Raw genomic sequence first — 27,298 nt, 5'->3', positions numbered from 1 at the left:
CAGTCTTACTCATCAATTTTCTCGTTACGCCATCATCACATCGGTCGAAGCCAAACAAATCTCTCGCCACTTGTCGTTGGCAAACGATTTTTTGTGTAAGTCGCCTTCTCTGCCGAGCATTACGAAACGGTTTTCGTGCTCCGGCGGATGCTAGATGGCTTTCACCAATCATGAGGGTGCGCGGAGGATCAGGGCATTAGCAAGTTTTCTAAACTGAGTGTTTATGATATTCTAAAAGGACGCTAACGGTTATTGTAATGGTGGCAGCAACGCATAGTGGACGGCAGATGTGTGCCTGTGTGTGCAGTTACCAGTGGGTATGGCGAGAATCTACTGAATCAACGATGTGCCGAGTATGGATTATATCATGTCTATGTGTGATTTGGGGTTCCTACATCTGTGCCGCAATGTCAGGTATAACACAAAGTTTTCACCAGCAGAGATAATCGCATGGCACGCTGAACTAACCCCACCACCCCCTGCCCCCTCCCCCCCCCAAAAAAAAAAAACGAAAAAGAAAAAGACAAAATGTAGTAGACTTTCGTGACTGTAGAAAAAAAGTACTAGTAGTTGAGACTTCTCAGTGCACATACTGCACTCCTTAATTGCAATGTATTTGCCACAGTGATTCAAGGAACGAAGATTATGTAGCACAAATGGATGTGATCCGAGAATGTTATGACTTGTACGTTGCCACACGTATACAAAATTAAGAATTCGTATTATAATGATATTAGCAGGGTTTACATTCCTTGCATGATGATACTGTGCATGATTGTTCTTCTATAACCTCTTTCCTCTCAATTTGTTGCTGAGATATGAACCTATTTGGGTTTTTTAATGTGCATGTAGACATATAGGCAAAGAAAACGACCATCGAAGTATCAAACTGGGCAGAAACACAACACATCAACTGTTCACTGAATTAACATGCTATCAAATTCGAATGATTTCGAAGAACTGCGTGGGTTTTCTCAATCATTTGTATCAGACTCGAGATTATGTAACAAATGACAACAACAAAGATGACAACAAACACAACGGAAACAACAACAATTACGAATGATGATGATATTAAAATGCAAAATTCACTGATGTAAATGTATTATACGCTGTGGCATAGTGCATGGGACTCCCGCGACTCCCAATCGGAGGACCCGAGTTCGAATCCCGCCCAGTGCTTGTGTCCTTGGACAATATGTTTTTACCCATCACGTCCCTCTCGACCCATGTGTATAGATGGGTACCTGGCAACGCCTATGGTAATAATAATGGCAGGTGGGGCCTCTGGTAGAGCAGTTGTAACGCTGAAGAGGCTGCCCTGAATAAAGAATACCTTATTATCATTAGTATCATCATTATTATCTATATCATCCCCCTGTATTGCAATATGAACAGAGAAGATAAAAACTATTTTCGTTCAGTTAAAATGATCACTCCAAACGCTTGGCTAACGAGACTACACAATTTTGTTCCTTATTATTCATTCTGCAGGTGACCCGCTGTCGTGCGATCGAGAAGGCGAAGTTGTACAGCCACCTTTCTTGGTGGGAAATCCGTGTATTACGTGTTTATGCGAGGTAAGCTGTTGTTGTTTTCATTTATAGATTTCAACACTGTCTTGATTCTGATTAGTGGTGCAAGTAAGCTGGTTATCCTAATGTAATAAAATTAGCAAAAGTTAGAGAGAGAAAAATGCAGTCACTTACACGTATTACGAATGTATTGTCCTCTTGTTTGGCCCCGTCCTCTTTACGCTTGTTCATAGGATGAAATCGGTTTATCTTCTTCGACCCAGCTTTGACCAGCAACTTTACCTAACTTTAAGATAAAGGCATATTGCCTGCAATTTCTACCAACGTCTTTTTTTTTTGCGTGAAAACTCCTTATGCCTCTCTTCTACATGATATCCGTATAATGACGAGAACACACATTTGTGACAAGGTTTGAAATGTGAGGTTTAAAGTTTGAATGTGTTTTTTTTTTCTCGGTTGTGGTGATAAATAGACCCTACTTTGTACTATTTGGATGTTCCTTTTATATTAATTCTTAGAATTTCTATTTAATTACTGTAATGCACTGCTCACATTGCCGACGTTTTCCTCTTGTTGTATGCACAATCTCAATTCTAACATTTCCCTTTGTTGAATAACAAAAAAACAAACATTGCAGAACAAGCAGCTGTTAAATATTTCAAGCCATCTTTAATCCCATGTTTGCCCAAATCAAAACCAAAGCAAACGTGCGCGTTTGAGATACAAATGAATGATATCCTATTATAACTGGGCGTCCATTTAAGGAGTAAGCTTAGTTTTCGAGAGAAAATGGAAAAAAGATGAGAGAGTTGTGACATCTATAGAGGAAGCTTTTGTGTCTTAACATTCTTCTCAAGTTCTTTATTTTCACTTCAGAGATGCCATCTCAAACTTTTTTTCCCCGAGATGGATCACTGTAAAAAAAAAATAAATAAAATGAAAACAAAATTGGGAAGAGTCGGTTCTATTCAGCGAAAGATGGTTGAGTCTCTTTTTTCAATTGCCTTCCTCAAGTGACTTTGAAAAACAGGACAAAAAAAGAGAAAGACGAAACAGCACGAAACAAAACCAAACCTCAAGGAATTCTGCAAGTATGTCGGCGCGCTGCTAACCGACATTTAAACTGTTGCTCTTCACCTCGTCGCTCTGATGTTATCACAAACTCCTCAAAAAAAAATCTTTCTTCCGTTAAGGCACTCGAGATAGCATCGTAGTTTCCTGAGTGACGAGATCTTTTCATCCGGACTCATTACTCCGGCATCTCGGAAGAAGCGAAACAAAGCACCGTCAAACTGCGTACAATATTTTATTTTTGTTTTCACTATTTCAGCAATCTGTGCTCAAGAATAGGTCACGTGTGTAAGAAGAGAATATACAAACGATAGAGATTTATCTCAAAACTTTCCCCGGCCGACGTAAACAGAAGAGATATCGTTGTGCGGTAGGCACGTTTTATGTTTACCAAGATTTGTCGAGTCCATAGGCCACCCAAAATGCTGCCTTATTAATCCAGTCGCTGCGTTCTTGGAATCTTGATTGCCGCAGACATTACGGACAGTTTCTGAGATTTATTATTTATGACGAATGTGTTTTTTATACTCCCAAATCTCCCCCGTCGTTACCAGTCCTTGTTTCGTTTCCTTATATTAGCTCTGTTTGTGCGCCGCGCACGGATTCTTTTATATTAATGTATGGCGAGGAAATATGCGCAAGGTAAGATCAAAGCGTATTTGGGCTCTTCCGAACCGGTATCTCTTTGGGGAGTGCCGACAATTTCACAACCTTGGCAGGAGCGACTGCCTATTCTGCCATCTAAACGAGAAGACATTCGTGGAAGAGATATAGGCAATAAGTTTGACTATAAATGCTTGATTAGATTACACGCTGAGCAACGTCTCTCTGATAGTAAGAGTGCTGGCGTACACATTTCATTGTTTAATGGTATTTAAAAAAAAAACACACACACACGCAACTTACAGCTGAAAAAAACAAAGACCCTTTCTGTAATTGATTCATCAATCGACACAGAAATGAATGAATATGGGAGAAAGTAGTGTTATATCATGAAGTTCAATCTACGGCAAATGAATTGACATAGCGTAATTGTTGACGTTAGGCGTACCATTTCGCGTCCCGCAATGTTCAATACAGGTGCCCTAGAAATCGAGGCCAACCTGATTAGCAACCTATGACAGCGCATTTCCTTCTCTACAATCTGTAACCTGAACAAGATGCCTAGATATCGCAGCACAATAGAGAAAACAAACAAATAAACAAATAAACAGATACAGGAACAGACAAACAAACACACACGCACATACACATACAAACTGTAGGGAACATGCATTTGTGACCCCGATGAAGTTGCAAACATGGAAGCCGAGAACACTTCAAAAGAAAGTTATGATGTATAATTTTGTTTAATAAAGAATTGATTCCTATCGCTCGACCGTTACTGATGTTCTGTAATCACGGGCATTGTCGAAAAAGCAACAAACAAACAATGGCACAATTTACTTCAGTCTTCTTCTGTTGTTTTTACATGGTGACCTGCTCGCGTACAGCTTGTTGTGAGTTGTTATGAGTTATGTCGTCGAAAGTATTCAACAGAATCCTTAAAGTCTGGGTAATCTAAAATTCCCAAACTAAGAAAAGCAATGTGCATTGACTTTATCGGGATTTGATCGTGTTGTATAACATTGATTACCCTAAATTAGTTCGCATGTGTAATTGGTGGCATAAAAGGAAAGCGAACAGCAATAGCAAAGAGAACAACGAAAGTTCAAATTGTCGTTGGATAGAAACGAAGCGAATTTCGATGAATCGTCTATCCGCATTTGCACTCTTCATTATCTCGCACGATTTCTCAGCCTCTACCACTTGTAACGAAAAATGAATGATGTGTATCTCAAAGGATTGTTTTCATCAGGTTTGACTTCGCCACTGCTACGATGTCATATCATTGGAGTCCTTTTCTTTGGGGTCAGGACTTCACATAACGCAAATTGGCAAGTGGCACGCCGACAGAAAAAAAAATGCAGTCAGATCCGACTTGCCGATAAGCGTTTACCAGGGTGTCAATTGAGCAGACGACAGAGTGTTAGCGATGGCAGAAATCATGTATCGTTATACTCGCGATCATAGGGCGATAACATTGTATGCCAAACCACTATAAATATCTTCCCTCTGTGCCACCTTCTATCTCTCGATCGCTCTTTTATTCAACCGTCTATTTTGTTGATTCTGTTTCCTTTCTTGCCCGCAATCCTGAAATTGGGACCCTGATATGAACTGCGATGTACTAAAAAAGCACACGGGCATTTTATCCTTTTTTTTTGTACCTCTGTCGATCACCCATGTGTTACTTGGTGATTTTAATTCATCTTTCAGATTATAATCTCTAACTGTGCTGAATTGAATGCCTGTTATTTCCACGTTTGCGTCTTCTGGAGAATTTCTCGTCACCTCGCTATAATCGGTGAATACCTTGCAATTTGGCTGGTACAAGGACACAGATTTAGTGGGAAAAGGGGGCAATTTGGGGAAATATCGAGATTTGGCAAAAGATTAAAAGTGGCTAAGAGGTGTGAAAATACAATGGTAGTGGTGTTCGGCTAACAGGGAGGTACTAAGGGAGGGCTGTTTAAGTTATATTTCAATAAGCAATTTATTTTCAATTGATATCTCACCTCGTGCTCACGTTGAATGAGATCACTGCAACAGAAAAAAAGTATATGTATATACATTCGATGCAAGGTAAAAGGAGAAAATAGAAGGGGTATGAGAGAGAGAGAGAAGGAGAGAGTTACAAAAATTCATTCATTCATTTATTCATTCATTCATTCATTCATTCATTCATTCATTCATTCAACCATTTATTTTTTTTTCCATTTTCAACAGAAACAAATAAATATATCAAACTAAAAACTTTAGAATATGATCGATGCTGATTGACCGACTACAAAAAGAAACAAACTTATAAGGACCACTGATATTGAACTATTATTGACGCTTTTCTTAGAAACTGTACTTTAACATAACGCTTGTATTTGTTTTTTTTAAATCACACGCCCTTATGTGTCATGTGCATACGCTTATATTGGTTAGGTGGTACTGATCTAAGCTGATTCGGTGCTCTATTCTGTATTCAGTAGACCAATGATATACATAATGACAGAGGGGGATTTCAAGTAATTGGAAATTAAACAATCACTCGTGAACTCTGTCAATGAAGGTCGTAATTATCGTTTATCATACATGATGTATCACGAATATCACGATTTAAGACCGAATTCTTCCTGCGGCACCGAGATTTTATTGAGCAGCGAGAGTGCAGCTGAACGAACCGAGAAAGTTTGCAAGTATTTAATCTTATAAGCACAACGAGAATAAAGGATGCAGTTTATTCACCTAACACTGGGAACTCAACCCTGATTGGAAGATGAAGGATCCGCCATCTCGCTTCATTTGATTTTATCACTCAGTATTGAAGCCATCCCTGACATAGTGTGGACTTGCACTTTAGCGGTTGTAAAGTTGAAGTTATTACGATATCACAATATTTTTATGAGAGTGGAAGTGTATAGAGGAAAGAAAAAAAAAGGAGGAATGGAAATGAAGGAAATGATGGAGAGAATGATTAAGGGAGAGAGATGGTTGATGGACAAAGAAACAGAATAGAGATAAAGGAGGAGGGGAGAGAGAAAGAGATAGAGAAGAAGAGAGAGAGATGGGGAGAAAAGAAAGGGAAGGAGAGAGAAAGGCTACAATGCAGTGAACTTGGAGAAATGAAATTATCGTTCCTGGTTAGAACAAATTTAAATAAATACCACTTGACCGCACATGAATCAAGCGTGTCGACTCGGAGCGTTTAAGTCTATACTCGGAGAATCGTTCTCTGTTCCAGTCTGGAGGTCAAGTTACAAAAGCGACATAAGACATCATTGGATTGTAAATTACAGATAAAACGGCCGCATGTTAATTTGTTTATCTTGGATATTATATTGGGAGCGGTTATCTATTTCCAAGGAGGAAGTTATGGATTACGGCGCTCTCTCACAGGGTTGATTTTTTTTCTCCGAGCCTTTTGGAAGTTTGGAAATATAAAGCCAACAATGAATACAAATTGACACGAAGTTCTGAATGGGACGTGCTTCAATCGTTTCAGCATTCAAGAGTGTAAAGTCATTCGTTCATTTTCCTACAGTCTGCCAAACTAAAGCTGCCTTTGATTTCCCCCATCCTACCCCTCCCCCATGCTCCATGATACATTGTGCATACACAAAATATGGGATCACTCCAAAAGTAACAATGTTGAATAGGCGTACATGTCTAAGAAACTGAGGTTTCTCATGTAGCCTCACTTCGTCATCCGGCACGCAGCAAGGAGTTAAGGGGACTCGCTTTGTTGGTAGGTTCATGGTAACATTAATGTTTGGAGCCCGCCAGATATCGCGACAGCTCTTGGGAACGAGAGTTTACCTCGTGCGTGCATTGGTCTGCTTTCGTTTCGTTAGTATGTTGGAGCGTTTGTTTGTTTGTTTGTTTGTTTGTTTGTTTGTTGTATTTTTATTTTTGAAGAGAAAATAATGCCGTATCTGATATCTTTTCGTCAATTGAGCAGAGGGGTGAAGGGCTTTTTGAAATCAAGGCTCGCATTTATACTGAAATCATTCTCCCCCCACCCCTCGCACCCCTCTCTCGTTTAAGAATCTATCCCAATTTAATCATCAACCTTCCTTCTGAAAACTGCTTTTCTCGCATCGATGGCCGACGCCGTTTTCATTTCTAATTATCTCTACCAAAAGTCGTTTTAACTGTGTCATATCATTTTGCAACCACTCATAAAACACAATAAACTTTTTGCCAAATCGAAGGAGAGCTTTCCGACGACGACGTTATACGACGATTGGTTCCAAAAGTCTACGGCTCGCTAATTTTTTGATTATACTACTCAATTTAGAGAAATACTTTGAGAAAAGGCAGAAAGAAATAATGTCTACAGGGGTTGATCAACAGAGAGTTTCAAAAGATCAATGGGCGCAGATATCTGACTAAGGATATTTGCTTCTTTCTTTTGCCAACAAAATTGATCTCCCTCCAAGGGCGATTTATGTGAAGTTTTTCCTTTTGCACAATGATTCGGTTGTCATGTTGAACGAGAAAAACAAGCAGTAAAGATGATTTATGACCTGCTCTTGCAGTGCCGCGGTTGTTTCGAAACATGCGATAGTGCATCACTAAAGGGTATACAGTCTCAAATTCCTGTTTACGTCTGTGCATTTGATCGTCTGCTTTGTACATACGAGTACTTTTCTTTCTTTCCTTTTTTCCCTACTGCGGCTTCAAATGCAAAACCACTGGACAACTTCGAAACAACTAGGGCCTACTAGTATTCGCACTTCCCGTCATAAAAAATTACTGTAAAGTTTTCAAAGAATGGATGGCTTATTCGTGCCTGAATCACCTCGATTTGTCTTCAATATGTCAGTCATAAAAATGTCAATGCGAAATTTGTTCATAAGGCGTCTGTGAACGATTCTAGGAAGCGCCTTGCAAGTACAAGTAATCGGGGGGAGGGGGGGGGGGACGTCTGTCGCACTTTCGTACAATACCATATATGACACAGTAACCAATAACTACAGAGTCTATTGTAATTATAACTTATTCCGATGCACAATTATGTATGTATTCAAAGTGACAGCGTCTAAGAATAGCGGTCTCTGGCAATTTTTGTTTGCTCTCTCTTTCGTTAATTGTTACTCATAGTCTTAGTTGTTGTTTTTTTCAACTACGTAATCAATTCTATTCTACTTTTACGATTCTTCCCATTAGTTAGTCATGTGACATGTAAAGGACACATACAGGAGTAAATCTGTATTTAAAATCAATATCAAGACTGTTAGTTTTTCCATTTCCTTTCTTTATCTTTCTTTGAAACCGATATAAGTTTGATATGATATCATTCTTCTCTTACATTGCGAAATCTCGAGATCTAGAATTACACAGCTTCACGTGCGCTATGATGACTGATCGTTTGCGTGTGTGAGGGGGGGGGGGGCTTCTTAAATTTCAAAGAAAACAATATCTACCTCCATGATGATGTATGCTCCCTTTCCCGACGAATTAGGGTGGTCTTTCATCGTTTTTTACTAGTATTTGTTCGCCTGCGGCCACGTGTGGATGAATATGGCGGCCCGACAACAAAGATTATACCATAGGATTTCCGAAGGAAACTATAGATTGGATTCATCTTGGCCATTGCAACTTCCCATCGCAGATATAACGATGACAGTTAATTTTCATTTTTTTAATATGATTTCCTCTACAAATAACAGAAAAGAAAACAAGCCTCAGAATGACTCATCTAGTATTGAATATTTACTTATTATTTTGATTGAATTACACTTCAAGTTTCTTTGACACATGCTCGTCGCTGAGTATTAAACAAAAAATCGTCAAGAATGTTGCGCAGAGCTTCTCAAGTATTCCCCTCTGGAAGTAATGTCAATAATGTGTGATGATTCTTGTCGATATACATGTACTGTATGGAAAGAGGTTTTTTTTTTGGGGGGGGGGGGTGTTGGGAAAAGAAACGACGATAAAAAAAAAAAAATCTTTCAATGTCTCTAGAAGAGTTCATGAAGACGGAACCTCAGTGTCTTTCCTTCTCGAAAAGATCAGTCGAATCTTAGCCATTGAAAAGGTAATTTCCATTATTAATTCAGAGTTTTAAAAGCAGCTGTATTGCAATATCTTTGGTAACCTTTAAATGTGACCCTGTGAGGTATTTTCGTGAAAGCTTGTCCACGGCGAATTAAGAGGCGTTTTGTAACCGTTCACAGCTTCGAAATTTCCCGCAATTGTCGTGGAGTCTTGCAAATACTGCGCCCCTTTATCAATAAATGTCTGATATAGTCAATACGCGGTCCTCTCTATGCAATTCAAGGTATATATATATATATATATATATATATATATATATATATATATATATATATATATATTGCAAAATTTTACGAATATTACAAAGTTCACTTCAGGTGGAATGTTATTATGAATCGAAAGAATGGTTTTTATATCGATTGAAACCAATCTCTTTTCGGTAAAAAAATATGTAAACTCAAAGAAAAGTTTAGTACCGAGATACTAAGAGATGGGATATTAAGGAAACACCCACATGAAGATAATGACTTCTAAAAACTAACATTTTGTTTATCTTCTCTTTTCTCTCTTTTCAGAAAGAGAAAGTGATATGTAGAAGAGAAGTGTGTGAGGATCTAGTCGATTGCGCACTGGTGATAACGACGCTTGGGGTCGATTGCTGTGAAAAGTGTAAAGGTAAGTGTTCGGGTGTTCACCACTTCGTGTGAATGGCAATCAGTACTGTTATGTGAGACATCACCACACACACAAACACACACGCACACACACACGCACACACACACACACACACACACACACACACAAACACACCCACATATGAAGTGACTAATGTTAATATGTCTGTATGTTTACATCCCTCGCCCTCTCGCTTTCCCTCTCTCTCGCTATATCTTCGCATACAACATTAATTTTGATGAATATAAAATTGTATTTATATGAATAGATTGTATTCACCAAGTATAATCTATATAAACGCATGATCTTCTACAACAATCCAGTACTTAAGACCACAGACTTTCCTGGTATATGTAGAGTGATATACATGTGGGCAATACAATACACATAAAGATATATAATGACAGATACCAGTAGATCAACGAACCGACAAAATGACAGACAGACGCACAAACACATTCCTATTACCCACACACATACAAAAGAAAAGTATAATTGATACATAGTTAAAACTGACAGATGGAAACACAGACACACATTCTCACACACAATACATATTTTTGGTGAAAAACAAATTAACGCATATTTGAAGAAGAGATATGAATTCAATACATTGGGACAGTGCGAGAATTCAATTGCTCATGATGAATATCAAATATTTACCAACATTTGCGCGGTTTGTCTTAGTAAGATATAAACTTCTGTCTGCATTTTTTTTTTGTAGCGTTACCAACTTGTACCAAACACAACCAGACAAATAAGCCTGAGCAGAGTAGAGCATTAAAAAACATGGAAAGATAAACACATCAATTGTGTGATTATTCCATAAGCTAAGGCACGGAAAATACCTTCGAAATTCATTAGGAATAGACCTACACTCCTCACGCCTGTGTTCTTGGCGCCACCGTTTATCACAGGCACGTATAATCGCACGCATTGATCAGGCATTCTTGATGATTAAAAAAAAAAAACCCTTTCTTTATAGGGAACGATAGTACAGAATTAGAGAAAAATATAGGCAGGAAGTTTTCTCGAGGCAGAAACAGTTATTAAGTAAACTTCCCGCCTCTTTTAACACTATTGTGTAGAATGCTCAAGAAATAAGGGAAGTAAGGAATCAAGGAAAGAACGAATGAAAGAGACAAGGAGACAGACGGACAGACAGACAGACAGAACATCGAGGGGGGAGGTTGATGACAAACTGATAAGATCTCAGTGACGCTGCTTGATCTCCGAATGACCCGGTCTATTTGTTTGGTTGTCAAATAGATATGTGGGTTAAATAATACATCTTTGATAACCCATTCACATCACTCCAAATACCGACCCTACTCAGTCTTCACTGTAGGGAATGCCGCCTATACGACTTTGTGTTATTGGCGGCCGATTTAAAAAAAAAAAATACGGAATGAAATTTGAGTGATAACATCCAATTGACGTATCTGAAAGTTTCCTTCCTGAGTTCGTTATATTCATTGATAGATTGCACCAATAAAGAGATCCGTCAAATAGGCCTAGTTCTACATTTAGACATGCGCAGAATGGTGCCGTCTGTATAATCGACTCTTCCTCTCCGGTGTGAAGGGGGGGGGGGGGGGTAATGATCAACATTTGCCACAATAAGCATCGGATATCAACAGAAGCTTCGCACCTCAAAATCAAGGTTATTCTTTTTTAGCTCCAGCTCACGAATAATTGATGATATTTTTTTCTCTATCTTTCTCTCTCTCTCTCTCTTTCTTTGCAAACCTCCCTCAGCTTAACTGATCAAATATGTACGACATTCCGCCACGCTAGCGGAAGTTCAGGAAGGAATTACACACCGCGGAAAGAGAATAAATAATAAACACGTGATTACAAAATCAAGGATATTCAACATTTAGAATTGAGTAACCTAAGTCTGTAAGTGTATGTATGCATGTATACATAATGTACGTGTGTACATAATAGCATTAACTAATGAGCTCACTCGCAAAAGGGCCTAAGTCCATTTTTTTTTTGTATCATCACATTTTGGTGCTTTCAATATTTGCATGAAAGTGACTAAAGTAAAACTCTCCAAGATTTCAGGAAGTTTGTTCAAAACTTTAATCCGAAATTCATGTTCTTTATAGATACATACATTCTTTTCGTTTGCTTAGAAAACTTGCAATTAATAGTTTATTTATGGCATGCGATTTGCGATTGGTTACGAGTCCGTGTCCAGTTTTCGTTTTATAGTGCATGGTCGTGCAATATAACGATGCATATCAATCTATGTTATAGTAACGCTTATTTGATTAAACAAATATTTCCTGCTTTGTCATGGACTAGTGTAGATTACATCCTTCCAAAAATGCATTCCAAACCTGTGGAATTTTACATGTTACACTCTTCAATTGGGCTTATAGTGTGCTTATCGTGCATAAAGTCAAATATCATGAATATACAGCATTCAAGATCATAAATATATTAATTGGTTTTTTACCGTCCCACTGTGTCTTATGGTCGTAGTGCAGACTCATCTGGATATGATTTGCAGCGGTAAATCATCTCAGAAGAGATAAATCATGTCATGCAATTTTGAGATTACCATGTAGGTGAAAATATCTATTAAATGTGAAAAATGGTGTGTTTTTTTTTCGTATTTCATTTCCCACACTGACTGTGGTATAAACTCTAGCGAAATTATCATCTTATCTGTCTGCCCACAGGTGCATTTTTTTTTTGGGGGGGGGGCGGTTTTAAAGACTAATTTGCAAATGTATGATCAGAAAAAAAAAATGCTCAATACGTGTAGTTCATTTACAATGTACTTCTTGATAATACTATGTGGACTTGGGAAAAACAAAAGGAGACAACATAAAATCTGATGGAGTCCGTGTAAGATTACAATTTGACACCGTTCTGTCAAAATGTCATCGATTTTTGTCTTTTCTTTATTCAGAGTTCCTTTTCCGCCACTTCAACGGCAAAACTTTATTGTTTAGCAATGAGGTCGCATTTGTGTCTGTAAGTTCTCGCATGGCGGGCAAAGTTACACCAGTCGTTTAATACTTTAGTTTCATTCAGTATTAAGGTTAGTCTCAAATTGCACGCGGGTATAGAGTGTGGAGGGGGGGGGGGGGGGGGATGTCAGAGGGGGAGAAGAGGACTTCCGGAATAGATTTTTCTGCCTCTTCTCTTACTGCCTCCGTGAAGAACCTGGAAGACATTCGATTAATTTGCATGTTCTGGACACAGGACCAGGTAATGTCAGACTGTCACCGAGGCACGATGTGACACCTCGGGGGTGTAAATCCTATACCCACCATATTCAGGGCATAAATGTATCAAGTTCGCTCGTGAGCATGGGCACATTTTCAGGCGACTGAAGGTTTATTGAATTTCAGGTGAATTCGATAGCACAGCCTCCCTGATTCGGGAACGTATCGGCTTTGCCATGCGCCTAGTCTCCTTCCCCAGATGTTTGCTCATTGATCTCAGCATGTCTACACATATTCTACACGTTATTCTAACGTAATACCGGGAGTCGGGGTACCAAATATTGGTTGATGTTGTCATTAAAATAAAAAATACTTATGACTGTGGGAGCACCAATATAATAAAAAGAAAACTGTGGTAACAATAGAATTACAGACATGAACAAATTGTAGATGATCATTATAATAGAAGGTGGAGCATGGGCGAAACTGCGAGCCTATAGTAAAATGTTAAGAACGGAGCATAGACTTTTGCTTGAAGAAGACAACGTAGATTTGTTGTTTTCTCCTTGATGATGAATGATATTCTTCATCCTCATTCCCTACTTATTTGGAGTCAATGTCATTGGCAATTAGCCATTTTGTGGTTGAAATCATAGTTCCCTGGTAATATTCATTTAATCGGATCCCCAATTGTTTATAGACCTTTGCATTTGAACATCTCTAAATTATTGATAATACTGGTTACAAAGTTTCGAAATTTATAGTATTTGGGATGAGTTTTTTTTTTCACAACTCATTACATATTAACATGAACGAGGATGATTACATAGCAGCTTCATATCAGAAGTATTGTTTTGGTGATCAAAGAAGCATAACAAAAGAAGAAAGCATGTATAAACTCGATACTCAGGTAATCTTGTTAAGCACGTGGCATTGTAATGGAATTACATTTCTACATTACTGACATATGCAAGCCTCCCATACGTCATCATCTTTGTTTAGGGTATTATGCTTTCATATTTTCAGAGTATTACCTTATCTGCTCAAGAACGACAATAAATTACGCAAGAGTCTATATAACACATGATACCATCGATTTATACTACACGATGTGAAATTATATAAATCGTCTGGAATGCCCCTTTAATCATGGTCTATGTTTCTATATGGTCATAAGGAATGATGAATCCGAACTCACTCTATAAAATGGTGTATTCTTATTGGTAGAGTCACCTTTGATTACACCAATTGTGGCGAAAGTGAACGGTCTTCATGCTTTTGTTTGTAGTAGCTGCCCCTTCCATTATTTCATTACTTTTTATATTTCATTTCTCCTTGTGTTATGAATGGAATGAGTTCATGTTTCCTCCTTTTTTTTGAGGGGGGGGGGGTATCGAATCGCACTCCTTTGTCATTTGTTATCAAGGCTCTTGCCAGTTTTCGATAGTCATGCGGTTCAAGCAAGTTTGTGTGTCGAGGAAGAACGACAATCAGCCTACGAGAGGGAGAGGCATTAATACACATCTTGGCCGGTAGCGTTCAAGGGCACGCGTGCACAATTCTCACGGAAAGAACTTTTGACTCGACCCCTAAAGGACGGTTTTTCTTTTGGATATGCTGAGATTACCCCAGTTAAATGCTGATTCATTCAGATATTTTCCTTTGTGCTCGACGCGTGTGTGATCTTTTCTCTATTCAGCCTTTCTCCCTCGCTCTGCCCGTCATATGTTGGTTGGCGCCGAACTTCATTTACCGTGCCCTGTGGGACTAGTGGGTCTATTGGCAGAGCGTTCACCCATGGACGCGCGGCCAAAGTAGAAACAAGTCGTATGTCAGGGCACAATATATCCAGCCTGGCACTATACATGCCTGCTCCTACGCTGGCCCCTTCCCTCTTCCTGCGAGTCCCACCCCTCATATAACTTTTGAAACTTTCCTTCTCCCCTTCCCTCCCAACTCATTGCCCCCTTTCCACTCCCGTCACCTCACCCAAACCCACCCACCCCGACCCCCGTCCAACCTCCTTCATCTTCAGGAGATCAAGACCTGCCGCACGTACCTAAGATGCGACGCGAAGGTGTGTCGCAGTTCCCGTCTATTCCCATGCCTTTTCATGGCCCAGACGATGAACATCGCGTTGTTCATTCGTTGAGGCCTCTTGGTATTGTAGGTCTTTAGATGCCTCCAATGTGCAACGTATTCGAAGAAAATGAACAATCAACGACTCGTTGCTGTTAAACCGTGGTACCTAGGAATCTTTCATTTTAAACTGCAAATAAATGTGTTGTTTGCCAAGCTCCGGACTGAAAAAAAAGAATAAGTCGAGAAAAGTGACTTCATTTCTATGTTAATATTTGCACAGGTTAGTCCCATGCAAAGCATAAAACCCTCCCATATCTCCTCCCCAGGGACGTCAATTTGCGATCTGATGGGGTTACTCAACTCCTTCATGCATATGGCTGATGTCATATCATTGATGAACTTTAATAGATACTTTCTGATTAATGGCACCGCTTAAGGAACGGCAATGGAATGCCAACTCGGGATAATTCGTGCAGATCGCAGTCGAGATCCTTTTAATGGCCCAAGATTGGCGGGCCATCCCTGGGTAATCCAACCAGCGTGGTCGAACTTAAGCTTGGTTATTCTGAGACTGAGAGTAACTGACACAGATGTGGGTAGGTGGGACCGTGTTCTAGCAGATTTAATGCTGTTTGTCCATGCAGTAAGTACAAAAATATAATTCAGTTATACTAGTCAGGACACATTGTTTTGTGGTCCTTTGGCAAAAACAATGCTTTTTTTTGCGCGATATGAATTCTCCGTGGAGGATTTGATACAGATAAATTAGAGAACGGGGTGCTACTTGATTTTACTAGGCCAGACAAATAAGATTCAAATTGAAACCTTACAAGAAAAGCTGAAGCCTATTTGTGCTTATTGTCTGTCGTATGGCAACTTTTACACCACATCGACACTTATATGACTTAGCAGTCTACAGTTTATCTTCTTTTCTGTTTTTTTTTTTTTTTTTTTTTGCGGAGCGTTGAAATTATTATGGTTAATCGAAAACTTTTCTGGAGGAATTCAAGAGGGCATGCTTTCCAAGAAGTGTGGGGAACCGTCAGGGGACACTGCATTAGGTTCCCGAGAATGATGCCGACCCGCGTTGTCCAGCGGAAACGACCACAAGTGAAAGTGAAGAGCGCCTATGCTGTGGTGGCCATGGCAACGATGTAAAGACAGATGATGTTCTCCGATGAACTCATCGCTCGCCAAAAGACTTCTCTCCTTCACTCGCCACCTAACGACATTGTATTTCAACGTCGATCCAGATGTGTAGGTGTGTGCATGGGTATAAGGGGCTATAGTGGCCCCATGACCCTCTGAGAAAACAGTGTCTCTACTCAAGAGGGTACCTTCAAGAAAACAAAAATCATGATAATTATCTTCACTGAAGTTGTCATTAGTAACAACACAACATCTCAGCAAAGGTTTCTGCAGGGATTATCCCACCAAAAGTCCTTGATCAAAGCATTTTGCACAACATCTGTGAAAATCTGGGTCGGATGTTACTTTTTAAAGTAATTGGTAACTGCGTCTGATCAATATCAAACCGAAGGATAAACAACAACAACGACGACGACAACAACAACAACAACAACAACAACAACAACAACAACAACAACAACAACATCATCATCATCATCATCAACAAGCGAACATCCGTGCAATACCACCGAATTTAATTGACATGGAAACCTGCGAGGAAATTGCTTCATTTACAGATTCAATAATCAACAGACCCCGCACTTGGCGTGAGGAAGTTATCGTGTCTACCTTTAAGTGGTGGATATTTCATCTTGCATGCTGCGTACGGTAGTTATGCCGATGTAGCGTCCATGTCATGATTAAAATGGAAAAGGATACATTCCTAGATACCACAAATATCTGTAGTGATGGTAACACTTCATTGCTTGCTATGATTGATCTCTCCTTTCATTCACTATAAAGTGTCGCTAATAACTTCCATTTTACCCCATTGATTATACGTTTCCTAAGAATTGGTGGCTTTGTTGTTGTTGTTGTTGTTGTTGTTTTGTTTGTAAAGTGTGGACTTTAATGTTGTTGTCATGGTAACTCGTGAGATGGATTTGATGTTTTCCTCCTGAATGAACCTCCGTCTTTCTGATTGATGTTCTCCCATCAGGATGTCGATATAACGGTGATGTCTACTCGAGCGGCGACAAGTGGGCTGCTCATGATGACTCGTGTAGGGCGTTCCAGTGTCGGGTAAGTGGACAGCATCAATTTCCTTCCCAGGGCAGGGATGCACGCTCAATGTAGTTCTCAACTCCCATCTCATAAACAGTGATGAACTAGGCCCGGTTCTCAGTTTGCTCTGAAAGTCTGGGGTGCGATGGCGTCACTTGTTTTCTCACCTCTTAAAGGCAGTCAGCTGAGAGCGGGAGAACACGAAGCAAAGCAAAAAAAAATATATATAGCAAAATAACTCAGAACAAACAGTGCAGAGCGCTGCGTCATTTTCTGTTGATTACGGATAGGATACGTATTTGAATGATTATGGTTATCGCAATAGCTTCATCGTTTAACCACAACAACAACAACAACAAAAGAAAACTGAATAAAAGGTGTTAGAGAAAATGAATGAATAGGTGAAAGGGAAAACATATCACTTTACTGGAAGAAGTTAGATGCAGTTTTTACGCACATTGGAAAACGGGTGTCGTCCCAGACATATTAAACACAAGGTAAAGAATGTATCCTTGCTGTTAGTCATTTGCCATAAGTGCGTAATTTGGTTTTAGTGAAATACATCCTTTCTGAATTGAAAACAACTAATTTTAAAGGGAATCTACTATCAATAAGTAGCATGATAGAATGATACACATCAGGTTCCAAAATAATGTGGCACTTCGTCGCAGACATTATGAATCAGATAGGTGTAGGAATCATGTGTAGGAATCACGATGGAACTTCGAAATAGACAGAAGTGTGCGAGTGCTAATTGTCTTTTTACCCTTTTTAAAGTTTCTGAAGATGCATAGGATTTACGTATTACAGTTGACCTATTTTCTTTATAAACTGTTTACACAAACATATGTTGGATTAGAATCATGGTATATTTAGCCGAATTGCATCTTGCTTTTACATTTGTTTAAAGAAAGGAGGTACTAGACGAAAAGCTCCCCGAGAATAAAAATGTGTATTTTAACTGTTAGGTATGGGATAATCGTCTTCATCATTGGCGAATTGTATGCAAGTTGCGAATGACCAATCGTCAGTCAGTTCAACTTTCAAGGTCAAAAAAATATGACCACGTGCCCATTCCTACAGCATATCGTATCACAAAGTTCCACGTCACCAACTCATGATCATGAGATGCAGTGTATTACTATTAATACGTTTCCTATGTTGCATAATATGTTTCCGCTTAAATTCACTCATGAATCAAGATTGTCATCTTCAAGTTCCGGATGAAAGAGAGAGAGAGCGAACTGACAAGTCGGATACCCTTGAACAATTTTGTAACAGAAATCCCATCAAACGGAAGACAGCTGAAGAACTGTCAAATTCATATTGATAATTGAGCGCGCTAAACCCATCCACTTAACGAGCTTTCGCTCGCGTTTAAGCGACTTTATTTCTCGCGGGAGCGAGATGCTACAAATTGGAGACTTCCCCTCGGTGGGACACCTGTGCGCGCGTTTCACTTCGTACATCGCCAGCGGAGAGCGCTGTCGCACTAATTGAAATGTCCAAGCTCATCGTCTGCGATGGCTATGATTCCATGACGGACACGAGTTACAGGGCAATTTGTCAAATCGCCGGTGATGATTCACGGCTCGCGAGCGGTGCGCCAAGGGATGGGGAGGCGCTCTTTTACCGACGACGCGAGAGGAAGGCGAGCTCTCTCCCCAGATAGAATGGCCGATGATGAGTCAAGATGTCAGTTCTCATGAAGAAAAATCACCCAAGAGACCAAATCCCTGCACTTTTTAATAATTACAATGTCAAGATTCTGAGGAGGAGCTTTGCGGCTTACGCCGGAGCATCTTGACTGAAAAGTTAAGGTCACACCAACGGGAAGTAATGACATTTTTGCTGAAATTTCAACCAACGGACGCGAAACACGGCAAAGACACAATACTTATGGGTATTCTGTTATGGTGCTAACTTTTTTTTTCTTCTACGAATACCTACTGTATGTGGGCCGGCTGCTCAAAGCGTTTTTGCTAATTTGTTACTTTTTAAATGCCAGTAATGATATAAGGGTTCTTGTTATTCAACTGGTCATAACATTCGCCATGATTTTTTTTTTTAATTTCGATGTTTCCTACAGTGAAACTGCTATACTGCTTCACCTTAAAAAGAGCATCCCTCTTTCAAGATTACATTCTCCATTCCGGTCTCTGTTTGAACCCTTGAATGTTTACAAATTCACTGTCTAGCTGCAGTTTGACAAAGACACTTTGACTAGCTACAACAGATGGCTGAAGGCGACACAGAATAACACCTGTTGAAGAAAGACCTCCATCATTATAAATAATTAGAAAACCCTTCTACGCATTTTGGCATGCTATGCCGATCCAATAAGTATCGCGACTATATGCCCATGACGTAACATTGGAAGTAGTGCCGGCATGCGCACACAGTTATTTCCAAACACGAAATGATCGATAGGGTAATGGCGTTGGATTATGACCATCATCGCATGATATCCAGCAAAAATTATGTCTTAGTTAGGTTTTTGAGCAAGTTTGTCGTTAGAAAGTGCACATCACTAACAAGTTTTCCTTGCGTATCCCGAGTGTTGACGTTAGATGTAAGATTAAATTAATTTTTGACTAACTGCATCTATTAATGCTGTGTTCGCGCCTCCCATCATCTAGCGGGACGAGCATAATGATCGCATGAACATAAAACTCATTTAGTTATGTTATATCATGATGGTATCGCTCTGATGTGATATGGCATCAGTCGGATATAGTACTGTGGTTTGCCTTCCTTTTCGTGCAAAATTATCTGATTTATCTTCATGATCTTGCCTTCAGGTATTGACTTCAGAACATCATAAATGAGTATTCATCTATTTCTTTTTTCTGATTATGACGTCAGTAAGTTTTACTTATTTCACTTTTTTCATTGCTTACGAGCTGACTTCCCTCTCAAAAATAGCCATTGCCACTGATCTTTATGGGATGCATTGAATTACTGAGTAAATAGAAATCCCGAAAGCCTCGCCACAACTTTGGAGGTTTTATTGCGTTAAAGAGTGCAATGGACGCATACCGGATTTACGTATCAGTGTTAGTTGGTTTGCATCGATGCCGACGTGAGCTTTTCACGAATACTTTTGTACTAGCTTACTAGCGTAGTAGTTGGTTTGAAATTAATGTAATGTTTGCGTTTTGATGTCTCATTTCATTCAAACATCTTTTGTAGGAGGGTGTCATCACCGCCTCCACGATCCAGTGTGAGCCGACCGACTGTCCGGGTGGAACTCAGATATTACCCGGAGAATGTTGTCCGTCCTGTGCTGGTAAGACAGACCCACCCATTGTCTCCTTTTTTGTTTGTTTGTTTGTTTGTTTGTTTGTTTGTTTTGGCCCTACCCAGAGTACCTTGGTAACACGACATTTGTTCCTGCGACATTTGTTCTGGTCTTATTTTCTCCGAGGACATAGAGATATATTTTTCCTTTAAGGTTTAGTTTGATGTGAGGATCAGGATTATATGTTTAGGGTTATAGGGTTATGTTTGTGGGTATGATTCATGTTTGACTTTAATAGCTTGCAGATATTTCATGGGGAGCAATTGTCGCAACAGCAAATAGCATGGAACTGAGTACCTTACTTTATGTCACATAGTTGTGAAAAGTTTCGGTTTCAATTAACTCGACTTTTGGCAGTCGGCACGCTTCCTGACTCGTTTGCTTATATTCTTGGGCACTTTCAGTTCGACTCTTCCCACCGTTGCCTATATCACAACATTATAATGCATTTAAACACCGATTTCCTGCACATGCTTCTTCTGTATGAATGTCAGAAGTTTCTGTAACTCTTTCGTGAGGAACCACATCCCTTACATCCCCCCCCCCCTCCTTTCCCTTCTGCTTCTATTTCTATCCAATAGCTCCCGAGATCATTAACTTGCTTATTTCATTCAAAATGAATTCCTTGTCAAAACTGATGAATGTATTATAAGAAAATATGGGTAGACATTAAAAAAAAGCAGCACCCAAATCGAACATCTCCCTAGAAGGAGGACAAATATATTTGGTAAGCTTTCAGTCTCTTCTCAATCGCCATGATATCAAAAGAGACGGCTTATGAATAAAAGGGAATAAAATATAGCTACTCCGAGGCAATGGTATTATATCATCTGATTTCTGAAAATAATGTATGACAAGCAGTGGGCGTCCTTCATAATATGCTGCCCCATAGGTGCCTATATTCTGCATGTTCCTTTCGACACTCTTGGTCAGTGATTGGCTGTTGCTTCTTGTATTGACGTTTGGTTGTCCGCTTATACTCTGAGATTGCGCTACTCCATCAATTTTTGTTTTGGATATTACATAACCCATTATTCAGAACAAAAAAAAAAAATCATCACATTTTCTTTTTTACGGAAATCTGCCCTGTTAGCCAAACTATCAGTGGGGCTTTAACTTCCAGCGCGATGTACCCGAACTAGTCTTCGCTCGAGTCGGCATGGGGCCCTCGATATTTTTACTCCAGAGTTTTGTGGGGCCTTTCAGTGTATATAATCAATTATTTTTCTTATGTTGATTTGTTTTTAACGACACTGGCAGATGTACGAGGCACGGAACTGACATATGCATCTGTATTCATTAGGTTAGTCACTTATTGGAATCCACGAGACGCGCTCTTTTAGCGTCATTTCGCGAGACAGAGCTTGGGGCGATTCATTGCAGAGTCAATTTTCAAAATTATATTCTGCCCTTTCGTATCTTTTCCCCTCTCGTGAACAAACGTTCTGCAGAAGAAAGAAAAAAAGAGATATATGACTATTATTAGTACCGTAATGTGGGGATATTGCATCTGGGTGATTTTTGTTCATGGTTCTTACATGACAAAGTTGGGGCAAGGGGGAAAAGGGAAATGAAAAGAAGGAAAAAAAAGTACGTAAGTTTTCATCACTTAGTGAATTAACCCTGTCTTCTCAATAGGAATGCACGATGCTTCCGAGCAAAATTTGTTTTTCCGATTGTGCCGTATAGACAGAGATCTGTACAAGGAAGACGCTGTATTATGCATCGATAATTACCCGGCATCTCCGATGGCGCCAGTCATAAGTGGCGATTTTCAATGGCATGTGTATGGTTGAAATTACGAAAATGATTCGATTTGTAAAGCGTATCTATTCTCCGAGCAACCGTTGAAACTGGGGTTCTCGACGTGCATGCTAGAAAAGAGAAAGAAAGACAGTGAAAACGACGCTTTTTTTTGCATGTTGTGACAGACGTACACCTAAACTGACGTGTTATTTCAGTCTTTATGATAAATGACCCTCGGCTAAGCCCCTTTTAATTTGCCGGTAGTCAACCTTGTCGGCTAACGTTGTCGGAGTCAGCCGCCCGTTACGAAGACTTTGTATGAAATACAAAACTTAATCTACATGGTAACATGATCGTCTATGTTCAACACGTCCACGGTTAAGCCAGCGGAAAATATCCGAATCAAGATGGGGATATTGTTTAGAGGGGGAAAACAAAGGGTGTTCATAGAGTAGGCAGGTCTCCCGTAGTCAAGCGATGCTTTGTGACTTGTTTCATAATTCTTTGAAGTAGGGAATGAGGGCATGTTGATGGGTCGTCGGGGGTTAACAGTAGGCGAACCCCGGTGGCTGGGCGCGCGACGCATCCCGACACAGAGCTAAACGCGTATAGAACGCCATCGACAGGTGGCGTCATTTCGCCCCATTAACCCTTTGTGCGCTTTGAGAACTGATTGCCACAGAAAAACCACTCAACGTGATACACTCTGTCCAAAGTTTCCGGCACAGAAAAGGTTTACCATTTTTGCCTCCAATAAATGGTATTTTCCATACATCTGTAATATTACATAATCTGTTCTTGGTAAGGAGTAGATAAAAGGCCCCAATCTTGAAGACGGATGTAATGTATAACAGCGGGAAAAGCAAGACAACAAGCATATAACACGAAATAATCATGATGATCATAAAGCAAAACAAATCAAAGAAAATTATTTCGTGAAAAAAAAAAGTTGACTTACGGAGGGGGGGGGGGATTTTGGCACAAAAAGAATATCTAGGGAATTCCTGCGAATATATCTGGTCGTGGTTTCGCTTCATTGGTGAGAAACATCCATCGAGGCCAGTGATAAATCCTCCCAAAGTTCCCACCAAAATCTGGAGAAGAACGAAACAATCCCTGTTTTAATCGTCAAACCGTGACCGACCATCATTCAGGGGAGTAAAAAAGACTGCCTGTGTTCTTTTTCCCTTCTCCGTGCTACTCTGGTTATTGAATTGTCATGGATCTATACACGAAATCCACACAAAATAGATACCTTTCTCTACATAGCTCATTAACCTAGAACTATAGTATTTTGATGCGTGGAAGCGTGTCTGGATGTTAAAGAGACATCCCCACCCCTGCCCTTGTGTGAGCACTTTGATCAATTTCCACTGAAATTACGGTTCTGTGACACAGATTCGAACAGGGCAATGTTGATTCAAATCTAATATAAATCAAAATTTTGCAACAAACTATCATTCGTTCATCAACTCTCATGACAGATGTCTTGATTTTGATTTTTATTTGGCCGGTGACAGTCTCCCAAAATGCGAATCATTATGTGACAAGCATCCGATGCCTAGACGGAAAAGGCAGAATAAACCAGTAAAATTTCATTTCCTTTTGTGGGGTACAATAGCAACCATCAATGGATAAGTGACGAAAGCAAAATTATCATACATGAATTAACATTCATATATTATTCTCTGATCTAAAATGAGCATACGTAATCTTTACCAAAACGCAAATTGATGAGAACCGCTCCCGCACTCTTACAACACAAATTTGGAATGTTAAAATTCCATAATTTTCTAACTGTATGTGCAATTGTTAATGTTAATTATTTTGTGTATAGTTTTTGTAAAGCAAGACATCGACCATGGAGGGGAATTGTCCTTTAAAGTACTTCCAAGGACGGTAGAAGAAAGGTTCTAATTCATGCATGGCCTTGACTCTCTCTTCAGACCCATCCCTTGCCAATATCCTCATACAATTAATGAGAGCGCGTCGACACGTCCCAAGCTATTTGTTTTCATGTTTGCAATTTCGTGTGAAGTAATTTTCTCCACGCTGTAAGTTAGTTGTTTCATTTCTGAATGCAAAATACAAAGGTGAAAGGCAACGGGAACAGGGGAAAATGAAAATAGGTTAAAGAATAGAGCATGAATACAACTAACAGATTGGAACAATCGTGAAAGTTCAAGTACTCATCAGTGATTGGATGGAAAGAGTTATCAAAGTCAGCCGCTATTCGACTGTTCGAGGATAAATCTAATATACCATTCTCCTTCCAGTTGCTTCCAGTCGCGATAGAGGAAGAACGATCCTGGGCGAAGGTGGAGGAGTTTTAGGCTTTCTTTTTTCTCATCCATTGATTTTGCAACAATCTTTTTCGGAAGATCTTGCTGAGCGATAGTGTGGAAGAACTGGATACGATGTCATCACACAGTTCAAATGAATAAGAAGCGTTGAATCTCTCGTGAGAACATGTATCTATAGTCATTTCATTTTCTTCTCTTGTTTTGTCATTTGATTCACTTTGTCTTTGACATAATTGGGTATATGCAGTCTGTTTCGACAGCGGTGCAAGCGCATGCATCTCGGTAAGCACTATTCGGGCACCCGTCCCGCTTCATCATGAATATTCATCAGGCAGTAAGATACTGTACAAGTAAGTGTCCAGAACGCTGGATAGGTGCCATAGAATGTAAAAACGTATCGCCGGGAAATGTAAAAATCTCGAAAAATTGCATCAACGGGGAATGTAAAAACGTCTCGCCGGGAGATGGAAACATGTTCTGTTTTGCCTGGAAATGTAAAAACACTGCCGAGAAATGTAAAAATCATGTATTTCCACGGTATTACGGATACATGTAGATGATGAATATTCATGATGAAGCGGGACGGGTGCCCAAATAGTGCTTACCATGCATCTACCAAAAATGTACAAATGCAGATTTTGATCGCAAAACGACTTAACTCCATTCTTGTCAATTTTGAGATATTTGCGATTTAAACTGCTAAAAACATGTTAAAGGGGAAGGCTAGTAACTGATCAGTGGGAATCAGTGGAAATGCTGGGAGATGATTGTTCCAATCCTTATGGGATTCATTCAAGAGTTCATTGTGTATCTATTGTTGTGTGAAAATGATTTGCTTCAGAACGGTCTCATATTCAAGTAATGTGCAGATTAATGCTCCGTCACTGACCAGGGACGCTAACCTGGAAGCATTAAACTGCACATTACTTGAAAATGAGACCATTCTGAAGCAAATCATTTTCACACAACAATAGATATACAATGAACTCTTGAATGAATCCCAGAAGGATTGGAACAATCATCTCCCAGCATTTCCACTGATTCCCACTGATCAGTTACTAGCCTTCCCCTTTAAGTGTATGATATTTATTAAGAAAATAACAAGAAAATGATACGAAAATATGGGATTTTTTTTATCAGAACTTCAAAAATATTCCTTGTTTTGTTGCAAGTGAGATATCCCTGGAAACGTTTTGTTTTGGGCTATACTTGGTAATGGACATGCTCTCAAATTTTTTAGGGTTGGCGCTTGACCCGTTTGTGGTCAACCTCTTCAAATTATTTCTGACGTTCATTTTTTTTTCCTTGATATGTTCTTACCTTTTCTGTACAGGGTGTATGGTGGACGGCCAGCACATAGCAGAGGGAGAAACTTTTCACAGGGACTCTGATCCCTGTACAGAATGCACCTGCCAGGTGAAGAGAAGACAATTGAGTCAGGAAAATTAGGCTAAGAAGCAAATGAACAAAGCCAACAATAAGCTATTTTGAATGACCCTTTTGATGCTAAAGTATACTTTGTGTTTATTATTAAGGTTATGAAAAACAAAATGACATTGTTGTGTAATAGTAATTTCAATTCAGTCATGTTCGCACTTTTTCTTTTTCTGTGAGAAAGGAATAAAGATAGAACGAGAGAGGGTATTAAGAGAGTTTACATATAATTTCAGACTATAAGACATGATGAGTTTTTGATGCTTTATTTAATGGGGGTTGCTAAGTATCTTTACTTTGTGCATGGCAAACGCGCATCACGATGTATCAATACCAATGGACACGTAATGAGAAAGTCACTTGGACGTAAACCGTTTAATTGTTTGTTGATGCTATCGATCTAAAATGCTGAAAATATGTTCCCAACATCTGGCCACAGGGCATACAGTTCCATCTAAATCATGTCTGTACGCGCGTTTAAATGCAGAAGAATAGGCGTAGGTAACACTTCTGACAAAGACTAGATATAATGCGGTCTAATTCCTTGTAATATTGATAATATAGATTACTCTGGTAATACATTTTTATCATGTATCTTATCCCCTTTCCCCCCGCAACCTCCAGAACGGCAGAGTCACGTGTTCGAGACAAACTTGCCCTGTTCTTTCTTGTCCCAAATACCAAGTGGACACACCTAAAGGCCAGTGCTGTCCAAAGTGTGTAGGTAAGTGGTAGTATATATCGCCAAGCTGAGAATCAAAATTTAAGTTTATAAGCTGTCTGTGAAATCGTTTCCTTTGGTTTGTCCACGAAATAACGTTTTACGGCAACTTTATGGTATGCCAAATTATGACACGTTATTTTCCCTATGAATGAAAATGGTGTTGAAACTTCATCTCAGGACCGTGTACCCCCAATAGAATTCGATTTTCGTCTTCAAGTCCCTTTACACGAAAATCATGAGACGATTTTGGTCAAACAGTTCAGAGAAGGTTCATCCAAAGTTAATGTTAAGCTTTTATTCCCTAGTTTTATTGCTAGGTTTTAATACACTGATAGGACGGATCATCAATGCCCAGAGGATTGATTACTCAGCTGTTTCTGTTTAGAATGCTAATGGAGTACCGATCAATTGTTTTTTTTCTGAGAATACTTCAAACGATGCTATCATCAAAGATG

The 27,298-nt window shown here is 39.5% G+C and overlaps 1 protein-coding gene across 1 annotated transcript in view; it reads left to right on the top strand.

Annotated features, from left to right (window-relative positions):
• Positions 1-407: 407 nt before the first annotated feature.
• Positions 408-27,298, top strand: part of LOC139719683 (BMP-binding endothelial regulator protein-like) — a 47,485-nt gene continuing 20,594 nt past the window's right edge. Inside the window, exons 1-7 of the mRNA XM_071631082.1 lie at positions 408-414; positions 1,459-1,580; positions 9,776-9,875; positions 17,271-17,353; positions 20,528-20,624; positions 26,019-26,101; positions 26,744-26,843. Coding sequence (XP_071487183.1) covers positions 408-414; positions 1,459-1,580; positions 9,776-9,875; positions 17,271-17,353; positions 20,528-20,624; positions 26,019-26,101; positions 26,744-26,843 — 592 coding nt within the window. The remainder of the gene's footprint in view (positions 415-1,458; positions 1,581-9,775; positions 9,876-17,270; positions 17,354-20,527; positions 20,625-26,018; positions 26,102-26,743; positions 26,844-27,298) is intronic.

Source organism: Diadema antillarum, unplaced genomic scaffold, assembly GCF_040938485.1.
Source record: "Diadema antillarum isolate AM-2024a unplaced genomic scaffold, OU_Dant_1.0 scf00000113, whole genome shotgun sequence".
NCBI classification, from domain to species: Eukaryota; Metazoa; Echinodermata; class Echinoidea; order Diadematoida; family Diadematidae; genus Diadema; species Diadema antillarum.
The sequence above is the reverse complement of the archived record's forward strand: the minus strand, read 5'-3'. Positions and strand labels throughout refer to the sequence as shown.